This window comes from Anas acuta, chromosome 2, assembly GCF_963932015.1.
Source record: "Anas acuta chromosome 2, bAnaAcu1.1, whole genome shotgun sequence".
In the NCBI taxonomy this organism is placed as follows: Eukaryota; Metazoa; Chordata; class Aves; order Anseriformes; family Anatidae; genus Anas; species Anas acuta.
In genome coordinates, this window is record NC_088980.1 from 141634602 (window position 1) to 141649607 (window position 15006).

Here is a 15006-nt window from a genome sequence, read left to right on the forward strand (position 1 = left end):
ACCGATAACTTTTATTATTAGGGAACCCAAACAAAAGGCCATTTCTATTCAGTGAAAAAGAATTCAGGAACAGTTTTGCATTACTCATATTTATTCATCATCTAAACAGAACATATTTTAATTCATTTCAGATATTTCATTTAGGCTTCTGGCAGGCTCCCAGAGTTTCTTCCAATAGTATTAATATAGTCATCTGTATAGCTTAATTTGAAAGATAATACATCTTGTTAAATAGGGCAGACATGCCTTATGTTGAATTCATCAGAGATGATAATGTAATGCTATTTTTATTTTAGTATTTTCTGTAGTACTCATCACTCTACTGTGGAAATGATTCATAAATAAATTAAGTATGTGTGTAAGGGTCTCTGGAGGTCTCATCATTAATACAGAAGATTCTGACTGGAACATATGCCATTCTTTCTTCTGACTGTACATTTCAAAAAATCTTTGCTATAATATGTGCAGTACACTTTGAAAATCTTCAGATTAATCTGATCTTTTCACTTTTAATTCAGTTCTTTCACTTCTCCCTTTTTCTTCCCCTACACATATCTCTTATTTCTCAGTTCTCTGGATTTCTCATTCTGGCTTGTTTAAGAAAGTTTATGTATGATGGACATACCTAAACATATTGGAATCGGGTAATTCCATCTTCTTACTGGTCCAGGCATACAGGTGATATGTGAATGTCCCTAAAATGGCACAACATTTGCTAACTTATATAATAAAAAATATACAATATATGATACATCATTAGTATCCCAACAACAATATTTAAATAATTAAAAAAGTATATAAAAATAAGGTATAAAATATAGATTGTATACTCTGTGAATTGTATCATACCTTCTGAGAAGACTGTAACTATGTGACAGCCTACTAGAAAAAATATGTTTATTTCCTTAATATTATTTCTAATGGTCTCCAGACAAATTTCATAATACCAGCTCATTATAAACAAAGTGTCTACAAACTAAAGGTCTCATTGAAGAGATGTTTACATAGAATTTATTTGCATCATTTGTGAAACATGGAAAAAGATATACATACTATCTTTATATAGCTATATGCTATAGCATACCACCTATATACTACTAGCTTTACATCTAAAATTCATAATACCTATTCAAAATTGAGTCTTTATGCTCAACTCTGAAATAGCTTAAGTAGTGAAAAGCTGAGATATTTAAGGAAACTCTTTACAACAGATTAGGTATTATGATTTCCAGGTAATCTGTTACTGGTTAGTTCCAAGATCCACCAGAGTGGAACAGAATATGAAAATGAAAATTCTTAAGAGAAAACTGTACTTGGGATATCTTGCAAAACCACGTAGTGTACATATTAAGATGACCTAGTAGAAAAAGATCAGTAGCTTTTTAGCCTGTTTGTTCAACCTTCATATGAAAAGAAAAGTTGCTTTTCATAGCCTGTAGCATTTGACGGAACCAAGTATCTGTAAAGCATCCATGGTAATTGTAAATAATTTTTTTATTAATGTGCAAACCATTCATTTTCTGTCCTAGAAGAAAAATAAACATGCTGCCTTCACTGGCACGTGTAGGCATATCTACCCCTTGCTATAAATAAATAAATAAATAAATTGATAAATAAATAAATAATATTTAAGAGGCAAAGTCATGCTGCATGTGCTAGACAAACATTATAGAGGGAAGAGGTTTTTTTTGTGTGTATTTTCATGGTTTACATTCCAGAGTTCTTTGTATTTCCTTTATTTCAGGCAGGTATTGTCTTTTTATTTGCCAAAATAGGGACATGGTATGAATAGGTAATGATTGTTTTTTCTCTTATGCTCTCAAACAACTAGATAAAGTGGAGACTATTGACTTCAGAGTCACACAGGAGAAAACAAACAAACAAAAACCCAAAAACCAGTGATTGAAAACAGTAACCTATCAATGGAAACCTTAGTACCAGGAAGCATCTCAAGTGGAAACAATATTCAGTAACATAGCCATGTAAAAGGAACCATGTGAAATTGGAAACTTGGCTCACCTGAAGGGAGTAACCCTGGTCACACTGGAAAGATACCACATCTCCAACCATATATCTGTCTCCAATTTTGATCCCATTGCTTGGGGTCTGTGGTTCAGGACAAGAGTCCAAACCGATAGCTGTGAAAAATTGAGAAGTTCAGACATTCTAAGTAATACAGAATCCGATCCTAAATTCACACCATTTCTGTGTACATTGTATGTAGGCACACTGTACCAATGTTTTAGGAACCTGTTGGGTATCAGCAGTTTGTGGACAAACAAGTAGCATAATATTCTGAGAAAAAGAAAAAAAGAAAGAAAGAAAGAAAGAAAGAAAGAAAGAAAGAAAGAAAGAAAGAAAGAAAGAAAGAAAGAAAGAAAGAAAGAAAGAAAGAAAGAAAGAAAGAAAGAAAGAAAGAAAGAAAAAGAAAGAAAAAGAAAGAAAGAAAAGGAAAAAAGTTATAAAGGGAGGAAAACTTCCTTTCAAAAGCAAAGGAAAGGGAAAGAAATAAGCAGGGTGACAACAAACATTTCACAACAATCTGCAGTCTCAATGCAAAGTTTCCCCTGTATTTCCTTTGCTCAGAAGAAACGGTTCATACCAACTCATTCCTACTCACGGTCTCACCATAGCCTACCTAACTAAAATTGGGAGCACGTGCACTTTACTTTCTGAGCCTCTGTTCTGGGGAATGCTAGCCAATACTACAACAGGTACAAAATACAGGAAAAATAGTGCAAACCATAAATCTGTATTTATTTGCATTGTTTCTCCATCGGTCTGATGATATTTTTCCATCAATTTTTCACACATGCACAGAGTAAAATATTTGTGTAATAATCACCTCAAATTTTCCCTAATCTGTTATTTTTAACATGGTATCTTTAGTGTTATAACAGAAATATCTCAAATTCCTGACTGCAATAAACACCATGCATTGTATGTGTGCTTTTTCATGGTTGTCAAAAAAGAGAAAATAATACATTTTTCATTGCAGTTTCCCAGTGAGATAAGAATATGTCTAACATGAAGTGTAAGCAGTTCTGTTACTCTCTTTGCCTAGTACAAGTACTCCACCCTAGTTAATTGTGAAGCCAGGACTGATAAGCAACTAAACATCAGTACATAGGACAATAGGGAAATATTGTGAAATTCAGTAATGGCAGCACTTCACTATATTATCATCTTCTACATACTTGAAAACTTGGTAATGTAACTGATCTCTTCCTGTAAGAATTGAATTAAATAAAAATTACGATTTAAAGAATCTTTTACAAGTATTTATAATACATGAATGGTGCAAGCTAACACAAATTCTAAGAAATGGATAAAGTAAATACATAAATATTCTCTATAACATATAGAGTGCAGTGAAGCTTGACTTTTCCCTTTAAAACCTGTTTATACAATACATGCCTCAGATGATCGGGCCTACCCTCTGATCACATCTGGACCCTGTGATGTGGCTAATTGACAGGGACACAATTAAGGTCTAAGAGGAAAAGGACTGCACAGCCTGCTTACTAAACAAATTGGCAAAGACTTGAATTCTGGAATATTACTGACCAGAAAACAATGGCCTCACAATCGTATAAATAGCGATCCCAAACAAGAACTCTTGGAGCCCTCCAGGGATCACAGTGGGCTGCACCCTTGATCTCTGCTTGTGTTAGGACACCTCCCAGGGTACCCCTGAGAAGTGTATTTGTGAACCTTGCCAGTCACAAATCTTTAACTAAGTCACTGTTTATATTGTAGCAAATTTCTTTAGATCGTTGTGTTAATTTACTAATACTTAGATACTGATTAGGTGTCATTAAAATCATATTATCTTACTTTGTTATCTGCTATGGAGTTATACAATAAATCCTTAATTGCTACTACATTAGAGTTGTGTTAGTCTAATTCCGTGACAGAGGGTCAGAGATGATTAGAACTGTTAAGAAGAATGGGTGTTCAAATCAGTGAATTTTGCTCTGATCAATGCATTTATTCTGAAATCTCAGTTTCTTTATTCAGAGATGAAAGCTATATACCAGCAGTAAATTACGTATTTCAATTATTTGAACATGTATGAATATACAGATGCATTTTATTTTTCACTGGATTCAGTCTCATGCTAGTTTGTTTTCATAACTTTTTACATGTTTTTTCTCTCTAAAGTTGTGATAAGTTGAGACGGTACCTGTATTTCAAGAATATAGGATAATGCTAACCTATAATAAATGTTTAGATATGGAGAAGCTATCATATGGCACTTTTGCAAGGCTATGTACTCTGACTGGCTAATTAGACAAAGAGAGCATGAGATTTGCATACTGTAAAAATGACAAGAAATAACCATGAAACAATTATGCAGATTGGACACCATAGCCAATATGAGCAGAGGGAATTGTACACCTGGGGAAAAATAAAATTGTAACAAAATGTTAGTGACTGTCAGAATTCCTGTCTGTCAGCTAAAGGCAATCTCATTCAGATGGAAAGTATGTTTATAATTACAGCCTTTTCTGCTGGTGAAGTATTCAGCAATAATTTTTTTAAAATGAAAAAAAAAAAATTAAAAAATCTGCTGTTCTCTTATGTACTTAAAGGCCATTATGTAGTGCATATATTATTGCATTGGGCATAATATGCAGATTTTGGTAACAGTGGGAGCTGCAGGGGCCATTGTAAAGAGAGGTCAAGGGCTGCCCTGTGCTGGACAAAACTGTTTCCAGCTGGTTCCAAATGCAGGGCGCAGCTGAGCCCACCACAGGAGTTTTTGGGCCATGCATTTATTCCTGGCTGTTGTATGTTCTGAAAAGATTTTGAAAGAGCAAAAAATGAAGGTGAAAACAAGACAAATCAAACTTCCCAATCTATGCAATACAGATTTAAGGCCTGATCTTGCTACCTTGTAATTAGATGTAATTCTAACAAATACAGAAGTAACAGTATGTAGCTCATTATATTCAATAGGACTGAATATTCCTCTTTCGTATCATTTCAGTACACTTGATGTCTAGAACCAGAAAGCGGTCTTAATTAACAGAACATATCTGCATTACCTGTATATTCAAGATGAAATCCAGCAGCTGAAACACTGATATCAGACTGAAAGTTTAGGTACAGATTATTTGATGTGCTGTTTAGAAGTGGAGGTATGGTTGTTCCTGAAAAGAGAAATCAAAATATTATTGAAGTGCACAGAAACTGAACTAAGTACATATGTAAAATGGGTGTGGGTACAAAAAGACAGAGAAAAAGAGATAGAGAAAGAGAAAGAGAAAGAGAAAGAGAAAGAGGCAAAGATCATTAAATCAATTCTTACATATTTTGTCTTAGAATCATAAAAATCATAAAATAGTTTGGGTTGCAAGGGATCCTTAAAGATTATCTAGATGCCCCCTGTCCCCCCCCCCCCCCCCCCCCCCCAAACTCTGCCATGGGCAGGGATGTCTTTCATTAGATCAGGTTGCTCAAAATCCTGCCAGCATGCATGCTTGTCAAATATCTGCCCCTATTAAAACTTTTATTACATTTTCAGTGCATGACAATATTGGAGACAAGAACTGTGGACATTCAGGGAAACAAGGTCTAAGGTCATATCACACACTTTTATCAACAAATGGAGAAATACTCACTAGGGTTTTCATAAAAGCAAGAGAAAATCCTGTAACTGGAATAACTCCAAGCATTACAATCAAATATATAAAACAACACCAAAGATATTTAGTAAGGCTTTTCTTAGAAATGTAATTGATTACTTATTTGTTTCAGCATAAACCTGTAACAAGAATCTTAGAATGGCAAGGCAACAAACTCATTATTAGTAATCTCATGTCATACACAAGAAGTAGAATAAAAGAAAATAAGGAAAACAAACAAACAGATCTCATTTATCTAAAATAGGGGTAAAGAATGCATTCTTTAGTAATGTATTATTTCATGAGGCATCTAGTGTAGAGGTCTGTATTTCTGTCTCCTGCTATAAGAGTGGGCAAATCACGAGATTAATAGAAGCCAGCATTCATTAAGTTCATGCCTATAGTTTGGGAGTCTCTGAATATTATTTCATTCCTAAAATTTTCAATTTTTCAAATTTGTGAAAATGACTGATTACTAACAGATGATGACAGAAGATGACTTACAGAAGTCTTACAGAAGACAACTGATTACTAAAATAAAAAAAAATACTACCTGTTGTTAATCATGGGAGAAATAAACATAGAAAGGAAAAAAAAAAAAGGAACTAGAAAAAGATGTGTGTTTAAAATCTATGTTGACTCTGTGAAATATATCTTATAAAATATTCTCAGTCACCTGAATAACTTCCGAGCCTTGGAGCATTGTTGTCAGCACCATCATAAAAGTCTAAGGAATCCCAGTTGTGTTCTGTAGCAAAACTCACCACTTGAACCTATGAAGAAAAATGTGAGGTAAAGAATATAAACTTAATCCCCTCTGCATTAATGTAAAAATACTGTAAATTGTAGAACAGAACAGAAAGAAACAGAACAGAAAGGAATAGAACAGTTCATCTGGAAGGTCATCAAGTCCAACTTCCTGACCACTTCAGGAACTCTGTTGCTTTCAATCATGAAAAGTTGTTTTTTACTGTCATTGCCAAAGTCAATGGGAAATCAACATTAAGCAAATAAAATTGCATTCTAACAATTTTGTTTGGATTTAATTGCCAATTCAGACTTACAAATTATGTGACCCTTAGTGACAACCATATATTACCTCTGACAAGAGCTACACAGACATGAAAATCATGTATGCACAGAACACTATTCTAATACCCAGATTATTTGGAGGACATTGAGGGGAAGACAAAATAGAGTATTGCCAATTACTGCAGTTTCTTTGTGATTCTTTCTAGTTTATCCAGCATTAATGACAGTTCTGCAATGCCAGCTGTACGAGTATGTTCAATTCTACCACCAGGTAAGAGCAGCCTCCTGTGTTTGGTTATTTTCATCAGTAACTTATCTCCTGGGGAGGAGAAGTTACAAGCATGCTGCAAGCAAAAGGCTAGAAAACTAGGAAACCTGCAGATTGAATTTTGATATTTATTTATTTGTTTATTTATTTAATGTGTTTTCAGGGCCAGATTGCTGCTGACTGCAGTTTTTACATTAGGCATAAAACACCTAATTTAAAATATCTTTGAGAAGGACTCAAAAAAAAAAATAAAAATAAAAATGAAACTGGAAAGCTAACCCACAAAAGGTATTGTTATCCCTTCACAGAATCACAGAATTTCTAGGTTGGAAGAGACCTCAAGATCATCGAGTCCAACCTCTGACCTAACACTAACAGTCCTCCACTAAACCATATCCCTAAGCTCTGTTAGTGATTCAACTACATTTCTTTGAAGGCAGCATCCATACATTCTCACTAGGGATTTACTGCATCTTTTCTGCATTTTCAGTCTCTAGGATATTTCCCAAAATTGCAGAATGACAGACTGGCTGAGGCTGGAGGCCAACCCCTGCTCAAGCAGGACCACCAGAGCTGGTTGCCCCTGACCATGCCCAGCCATTTTTTGAAGACGTCCAAGGACAGAGACTGAGCCGTCTCTCTGGGCAGCCCATGCACAGCACCAAAACATTTCCTGATGTTCAGAGGAAACCCCCCCGGGTTTCCCCCCGGGTTTCGCTTTCTGCCTGCTGTCTCTTGCCATTGTCTTGCCATCCTCTACAGAGGATGTAACAGTCTGCAATGAATCAAGCAGATGGAAGATAATTTACGGGTTTTGTTCTTGGGTCCCACTCGAGTGTGCAGCACAGGACAGCTACTGGCAAAATCTTTGGTTCACGTAAGAGAAAGAAAGATGTAAGTCTACAGCTCTGGCTGAGACATCCTCAGCACTGTCAGGCACTTGCGGACACAGGGTTGGGCACTGGACATCTTTCATACCCTAGGTGTGAAGTATCACCTCCAGACAGCAAACATTTTTCTGCTGCAATTCAGCCTCAGCAAGTACCACACAAACCTTTAAAATGTGGCAGTGGGTAGGAAGTACCTGCAGGATTTGATGCTCTTGTAACCTTTGCTGGGCTGCTGATCTTCAAACCGATCTTACAGCTGCTGAATTTCCCTCCCCAGAATTACAAGCGGCTGGTGTTCGTTGTTATACTTTTATTTTACTTAAAGTAAAATAAAGTAAAATAATTTTATTTAACCGCTTCTTCTGCTCAGTGGGCACTGCTCCTGGCGATGCCATGGCCATGTCACAGGGGACAGAATGTTGGCGGTGGCCGTGTCACAGGGGGAGCGGCTATAAAAGGGCCGCAGCAGGCCAGGCCGGCCAGTCCGGCCGAGGAGCAGCCAGATGAGTTGGGGCTGAGAAGGGAGAGGAGAGGCCCTCCAGGGCAATGAAGGGCGGCCGCTCCCCTCCAGCTGTTGTTTTTTTTTATTATTTATTATTACAGATAGAATCCTGGAAAACAACAGAGCAAGACCATGGCTACAGCCTTCTTCCAGCACTCCACTGGAGAAGGGTCAACATTCGACAGGAGACATCCCTGGACTCCACGGCCACTTGCTAAGGAAGGTCAACACCCAGTCCCTTCCCATATTGTGCCGCTGGCACCAGCCCCACTGGTGTCACGGCCACATCACAGTGGGGCTGGGGACACGGTGGGCCCAGGAGAGGCCTGGTATTACACATGGGTGGTTCTCTTGTTGCCTAGCCTCAGCGCTGGACACGGACACGACCCCATGACACGTCAACATTCAACAGGAGAGATCCTTGGACTCCATGGCCACTTGCTAAGGAAGGTCAACTCCCAGTCCCTTCCCACATTGTGCTGCTGGCACAGGCCCTGGTGATGTCAGGCCACATCACAGTGGGGCTGGGGACATGGTGGGCCCAGGAGACGCCTGGTATTACACATGGGTGGTTCTCTTATTGCCTAGCCTCAGCGCTGGACACCGATGCGAGCCCCTGACACCTCAACGTTCGACAGGAGAGATCCTTGGACTCAATGGCCACAAGCTAAGGAAGGTCAAATCCCAGTTCCTTCCCACATTGTGCCGCTGGCACCAGCCCCACTGATGCCACGTCCACATCGCAGTGGGGCTGGTGACATGGTCATAGGAGGGGGGTGGCACAACACACAGGGGTTTGCTTGTTAGTGCTTTTGCTTCTCTGCTAGCCTCAGCGCTGGACATGGACACGAGCCCATGATACCATGCTCCTGGCCGCCTCTCCTTGACGAACTGCTGGAGACGCAGCAACATCCCACGGGACAGTCCTACAGAGGAGCAGATGGTGCCATCAGCTGCGGACAAGAATTCTGCAACACTCCGCACTTGCTATATGAACTTGTCTATGTGTAACCTTTTCTTAAGAAAAGAACTTTTCTTAATAAAATGTAATTTTGAGAACCACTATGAATTGTCATGAAGTATCTTTTAGCTGTTTCCTGCTGATTTCCTGTATGCTGTTCTCCCACAAAGACCAATGGAAACTTAATACCCATTATTCAGCCATGAGGCCATATTTACACTTCAGTCCCTTGTATGCATAAAATATTAAACTGCTCCTACACATGTCTAGAATTAATTTCTTTGGGAAGGACTCAAAAAGCTAAAACATCCTATTTTGAAAATAAAATGAAACTGGAAAGCTAACCCACAAAAGGTATTGTTATCCCTTCACAGAATCACAGAATTTCTAGGTTGGAAGAGACCTCAAGATCATCGAGTCCAACCTCTGACCTAACACTAACAGTCCTCCACTAAACCATATCCCTAAGCTCTGTTAGTGATTCAACTACATTTCTTTGAAGGCAGCATCCATACATTCTCACTAGGGATTTACTGCATCTTTTCTGCATTTTCAGTCTCTAGGATATTTCCCAAAATTGCAGAATGACAGACTGGCTGAGGCTGGAGGCCAACCCCTGCTCAAGCAGGACCACCAGAGCTGGTTGCCCCTGACCATGCCCAGCCATTTTTTGAAGACGTCCAAGGACAGAGACTGAGCCGTCTCTCTGGGCAGCCCATGCACAGCACCAAAACATTTCCTGATGTTCAGAGGAAACCCCCCCGGGTTTCCCCCCGGGTTTCGCTTTCTGCCTGCTGTCTCTTGCCATTGTCTTGCCATCCTCTACAGAGGATGTAACAGTCTGCAATGAATCAAGCAGATGGAAGATAATTTACGGGTTTTGTTCTTGGGTCCCACTCGAGTGTGCAGCACAGGACAGCTACTGGCAAAATCTTTGGTTCACGTAAGAGAAAGAAAGATGTAAGTCTACAGCTCTGGCTGAGACATCCTCAGCACTGTCAGGCACTTGCGGACACAGGGTTGGGCACTGGACATCTTTCATACCCTAGGTGTGAAGTATCACCTCCAGACAGCAAACATTTTTCTGCTGCAATTCAGCCTCAGCAAGTACCACACAAACCTTTAAAATGTGGCAGTGGGTAGGAAGTACCTGCAGGATTTGATGCTCTTGTAACCTTTGCTGGGCTGCTGATCTTCAAACCGATCTTACAGCTGCTGAATTTCCCTCCCCAGAATTACAAGCGGCTGGTGTTCGTTGTTATACTTTTATTTTACTTAAAGTAAAATAAAGTAAAATAATTTTATTTAACCGCTTCTTCTGCTCAGTGGGCACTGCTCCTGGCGATGCCATGGCCATGTCACAGGGGACAGAATGTTGGCGGTGGCCGTGTCACAGGGGGAGCGGCTATAAAAGGGCCGCAGCAGGCCAGGCCGGCCAGTCCGGCCGAGGAGCAGCCAGATGAGTTGGGGCTGAGAAGGGAGAGGAGAGGCCCTCCAGGGCAATGAAGGGCGGCCGCTCCCCTCCAGCTGTTGTTTTTTTTTATTATTTATTATTACAGATAGAATCCTGGAAAACAACAGAGCAAGACCATGGCTACAGCCTTCTTCCAGCACTCCACTGGAGAAGGGTCAACATTCGACAGGAGACATCCCTGGACTCCACGGCCACTTGCTAAGGAAGGTCAACACCCAGTCCCTTCCCATATTGTGCCGCTGGCACCAGCCCCACTGGTGTCACGGCCACATCACAGTGGGGCTGGGGACACGGTGGGCCCAGGAGAGGCCTGGTATTACACATGGGTGGTTCTCTTGTTGCCTAGCCTCAGCGCTGGACACGGACACGACCCCATGACACGTCAACATTCAACAGGAGAGATCCTTGGACTCCATGGCCACTTGCTACGGAAGGTCAACTCCCAGTCCCTTCCCACATTGTGCTGCTGGCACAGGCCCTGGTGATGTCAGGCCACATCACAGTGGGGCTGGGGACATGGTGGGCCCAGGAGACGCCTGGTATTACACATGGGTGGTTCTCTTATTGCCTAGCCTCAGCGCTGGACACCGATGCGAGCCCCTGACACCTCAACGTTCGACAGGAGAGATCCTTGGACTCAATGGCCACAAGCTAAGGAAGGTCAAATCCCAGTTCCTTCCCACATTGTGCCGCTGGCACCAGCCCCACTGATGCCACGTCCACATCGCAGTGGGGCTGGTGACATGGTCATAGGAGGGGGGTGGCACAACACACAGGGGTTTGCTTGTTAGTGCTTTTGCTTCTCTGCTAGCCTCAGCGCTGGACATGGACACGAGCCCATGATACCATGCTCCTGGCCGCCTCTCCTTGACGAACTGCTGGAGACGCAGCAACATCCCACGGGACAGTCCTACAGAGGAGCAGATGGTGCCATCAGCTGCGGACAAGAATTCTGCAACACTCCGCACTTGCTATATGAACTTGTCTATGTGTAACCTTTTCTTAAGAAAAGAACTTTTCTTAATAAAATGTAATTTTGAGAACCACTATGAATTGTCATGAAGTATCTTTTAGCTGTTTCCTGCTGATTTCCTGTATGCTGTTCTCCCACAAAGACCAATGGAAACTTAATACCCATTATTCAGCCATGAGGCCATATTTACACTTCAGTCCCTTGTATGCATAAAATATTAAACTGCTCCTACACATGTCTAGAATTAATTTCTTTGGGAAGGACTCAAAAAGCTAAAACATCCTATTTTGAAAATAAAATGAAACTGGAAAGCTAACCCACAAGAGGTATTGTTATCCCTTCACAGAATCACAGAATTTCTAGGTTGGAAGAGACCTCAAGATCATCGAGTCCAACCTCTGACCTAACACTAACAGTCCTCCACTAAACCATATCCCTAAGCTCTGTTAGTGATTCAACTACATTTCTTTGAAGGCAGCATCCATACATTCTCACTAGGGATTTACTGCATCTTTTCTGCATTTTCAGTCTCTAGGATATTTCCCAAAATTGCAGAATGACAGACTGGCTGAGGCTGGAGGCCAACCCCTGCTCAAGCAGGACCACCAGAGCTGGTTGCCCCTGACCATGCCCAGCCATTTTTTGAAGACGTCCAAGGACAGAGACTGAGCCGTCTCTCTGGGCAGCCCATGCACAGCACCAAAACATTTCCTGATGTTCAGAGGAAACCCCCCCGGGTTTCCCCCCGGGTTTCGCTTTCTGCCTGCTGTCTCTTGCCATTGTCTTGCCATCCTCTACAGAGGATGTAACAGTCTGCAATGAATCAAGCAGATGGAAGATAATTTACGGGTTTTGTTCTTGGGTCCCACTCGAGTGTGCAGCACAGGACAGCTACTGGCAAAATCTTTGGTTCACGTAAGAGAAAGAAAGATGTAAGTCTACAGCTCTGGCTGAGACATCCTCAGCACTGTCAGGCACTTGCGGACACAGGGTTGGGCACTGGACATCTTTCATACCCTAGGTGTGAAGTATCACCTCCAGACAGCAAACATTTTTCTGCTGCAATTCAGCCTCAGCAAGTACCACACAAACCTTTAAAATGTGGCAGTGGGTAGGAAGTACCTGCAGGATTTGATGCTCTTGTAACCTTTGCTGGGCTGCTGATCTTCAAACCGATCTTACAGCTGCTGAATTTCCCTCCCCAGAATTACAAGCGGCTGGTGTTCGTTGTTATACTTTTATTTTACTTAAAGTAAAATAAAGTAAAATAATTTTATTTAACCGCTTCTTCTGCTCAGTGGGCACTGCTCCTGGCGATGCCATGGCCATGTCACAGGGGACAGAATGTTGGCGGTGGCCGTGTCACAGGGGGAGCGGCTATAAAAGGGCCGCAGCAGGCCAGGCCGGCCAGTCCGGCCGAGGAGCAGCCAGATGAGTTGGGGCTGAGAAGGGAGAGGAGAGGCCCTCCAGGGCAATGAAGGGCGGCCGCTCCCCTCCAGCTGTTGTTTTTTTTTATTATTTATTATTACAGATAGAATCCTGGAAAACAACAGAGCAAGACCATGGCTACAGCCTTCTTCCAGCACTCCACTGGAGAAGGGTCAACATTCGACAGGAGACATCCCTGGACTCCACGGCCACTTGCTAAGGAAGGTCAACACCCAGTCCCTTCCCATATTGTGCCGCTGGCACCAGCCCCACTGGTGTCACGGCCACATCACAGTGGGGCTGGGGACACGGTGGGCCCAGGAGAGGCCTGGTATTACACATGGGTGGTTCTCTTGTTGCCTAGCCTCAGCGCTGGACACGGACACGACCCCATGACACGTCAACATTCAACAGGAGAGATCCTTGGACTCCATGGCCACTTGCTACGGAAGGTCAACTCCCAGTCCCTTCCCACATTGTGCTGCTGGCACAGGCCCTGGTGATGTCAGGCCACATCACAGTGGGGCTGGGGACATGGTGGGCCCAGGAGACGCCTGGTATTACACATGGGTGGTTCTCTTATTGCCTAGCCTCAGCGCTGGACACCGATGCGAGCCCCTGACACCTCAACGTTCGACAGGAGAGATCCTTGGACTCAATGGCCACAAGCTAAGGAAGGTCAAATCCCAGTTCCTTCCCACATTGTGCCGCTGGCACCAGCCCCACTGATGCCACGTCCACATCGCAGTGGGGCTGGTGACATGGTCATAGGAGGGGGGTGGCACAACACACAGGGGTTTGCTTGTTAGTGCTTTTGCTTCTCTGCTAGCCTCAGCGCTGGACATGGACACGAGCCCATGATACCATGCTCCTGGCCGCCTCTCCTTGACGAACTGCTGGAGACGCAGCAACATCCCACGGGACAGTCCTACAGAGGAGCAGATGGTGCCATCAGCTGCGGACAAGAATTCTGCAACACTCCGCACTTGCTATATGAACTTGTCTATGTGTAACCTTTTCTTAAGAAAAGAACTTTTCTTAATAAAATGTAATTTTGAGAACCACTATGAATTGTCATGAAGTATCTTTTAGCTGTTTCCTGCTGATTTCCTGTATGCTGTTCTCCCACAAAGACCAATGGAAACTTAATACCCATTATTCAGCCATGAGGCCATATTTACACTTCAGTCCCTTGTATGCATAAAATATTAAACTGCTCCTACACATGTCTAGAATTAATTTCTTTGGGAAGGACTCAAAAAGCTAAAACATCCTATTTTGAAAATAAAATGAAACTGGAAAGCTAACCCACAAGAGGTATTGTTATCCCTTCACAGAATCACAGAATTTCTAGGTTGGAAGAGACCTCAAGATCATCGAGTCCAACCTCTGACCTAACACTAACAGTCCTCCACTAAACCATATCCCTAAGCTCTGTTAGTGATTCAACTACATTTCTTTGAAGGCAGCATCCATACATTCTCACTAGGGATTTACTGCATCTTTTCTGCATTTTCAGTCTCTAGGATATTTCCCAAAATTGCAGAATGACAGACTGGCTGAGGCTGGAGGCCAACCCCTGCTCAAGCAGGACCACCAGAGCTGGTTGCCCCTGACCATGCCCAGCCATTTTTTGAAGACGTCCAAGGACAGAGACTGAGCCGTCTCTCTGGGCAGCCCATGCACAGCACCAAAACATTTCCTGATGTTCAGAGGAAACCCCCCCGGGTTTCCCCCCGGGTTTCGCTTTCTGCCTGCTGTCTCTTGCCATTGTCTTGCCATCCTCTACAGAGGATGTAACAGTCTGCAATGAATCAAGCAGATGGAAGATAATTTACGGGTTTTGTT

The 15006-nt window shown here is 42.1% G+C and overlaps 1 protein-coding gene across 1 annotated transcript in view; it reads right to left on the bottom strand.

The window, feature by feature from the left end:
* Positions 1–15006, bottom strand: part of CSMD3 (CUB and Sushi multiple domains 3) — a 668812-nt gene that overhangs the window by 98575 nt on the left and 555231 nt on the right. The window contains 4 exon segments of the mRNA XM_068672527.1: positions 626–695; positions 2020–2138; positions 5052–5156; positions 6307–6403. Coding sequence (XP_068528628.1) covers positions 626–695; positions 2020–2138; positions 5052–5156; positions 6307–6403 — 391 coding nt within the window.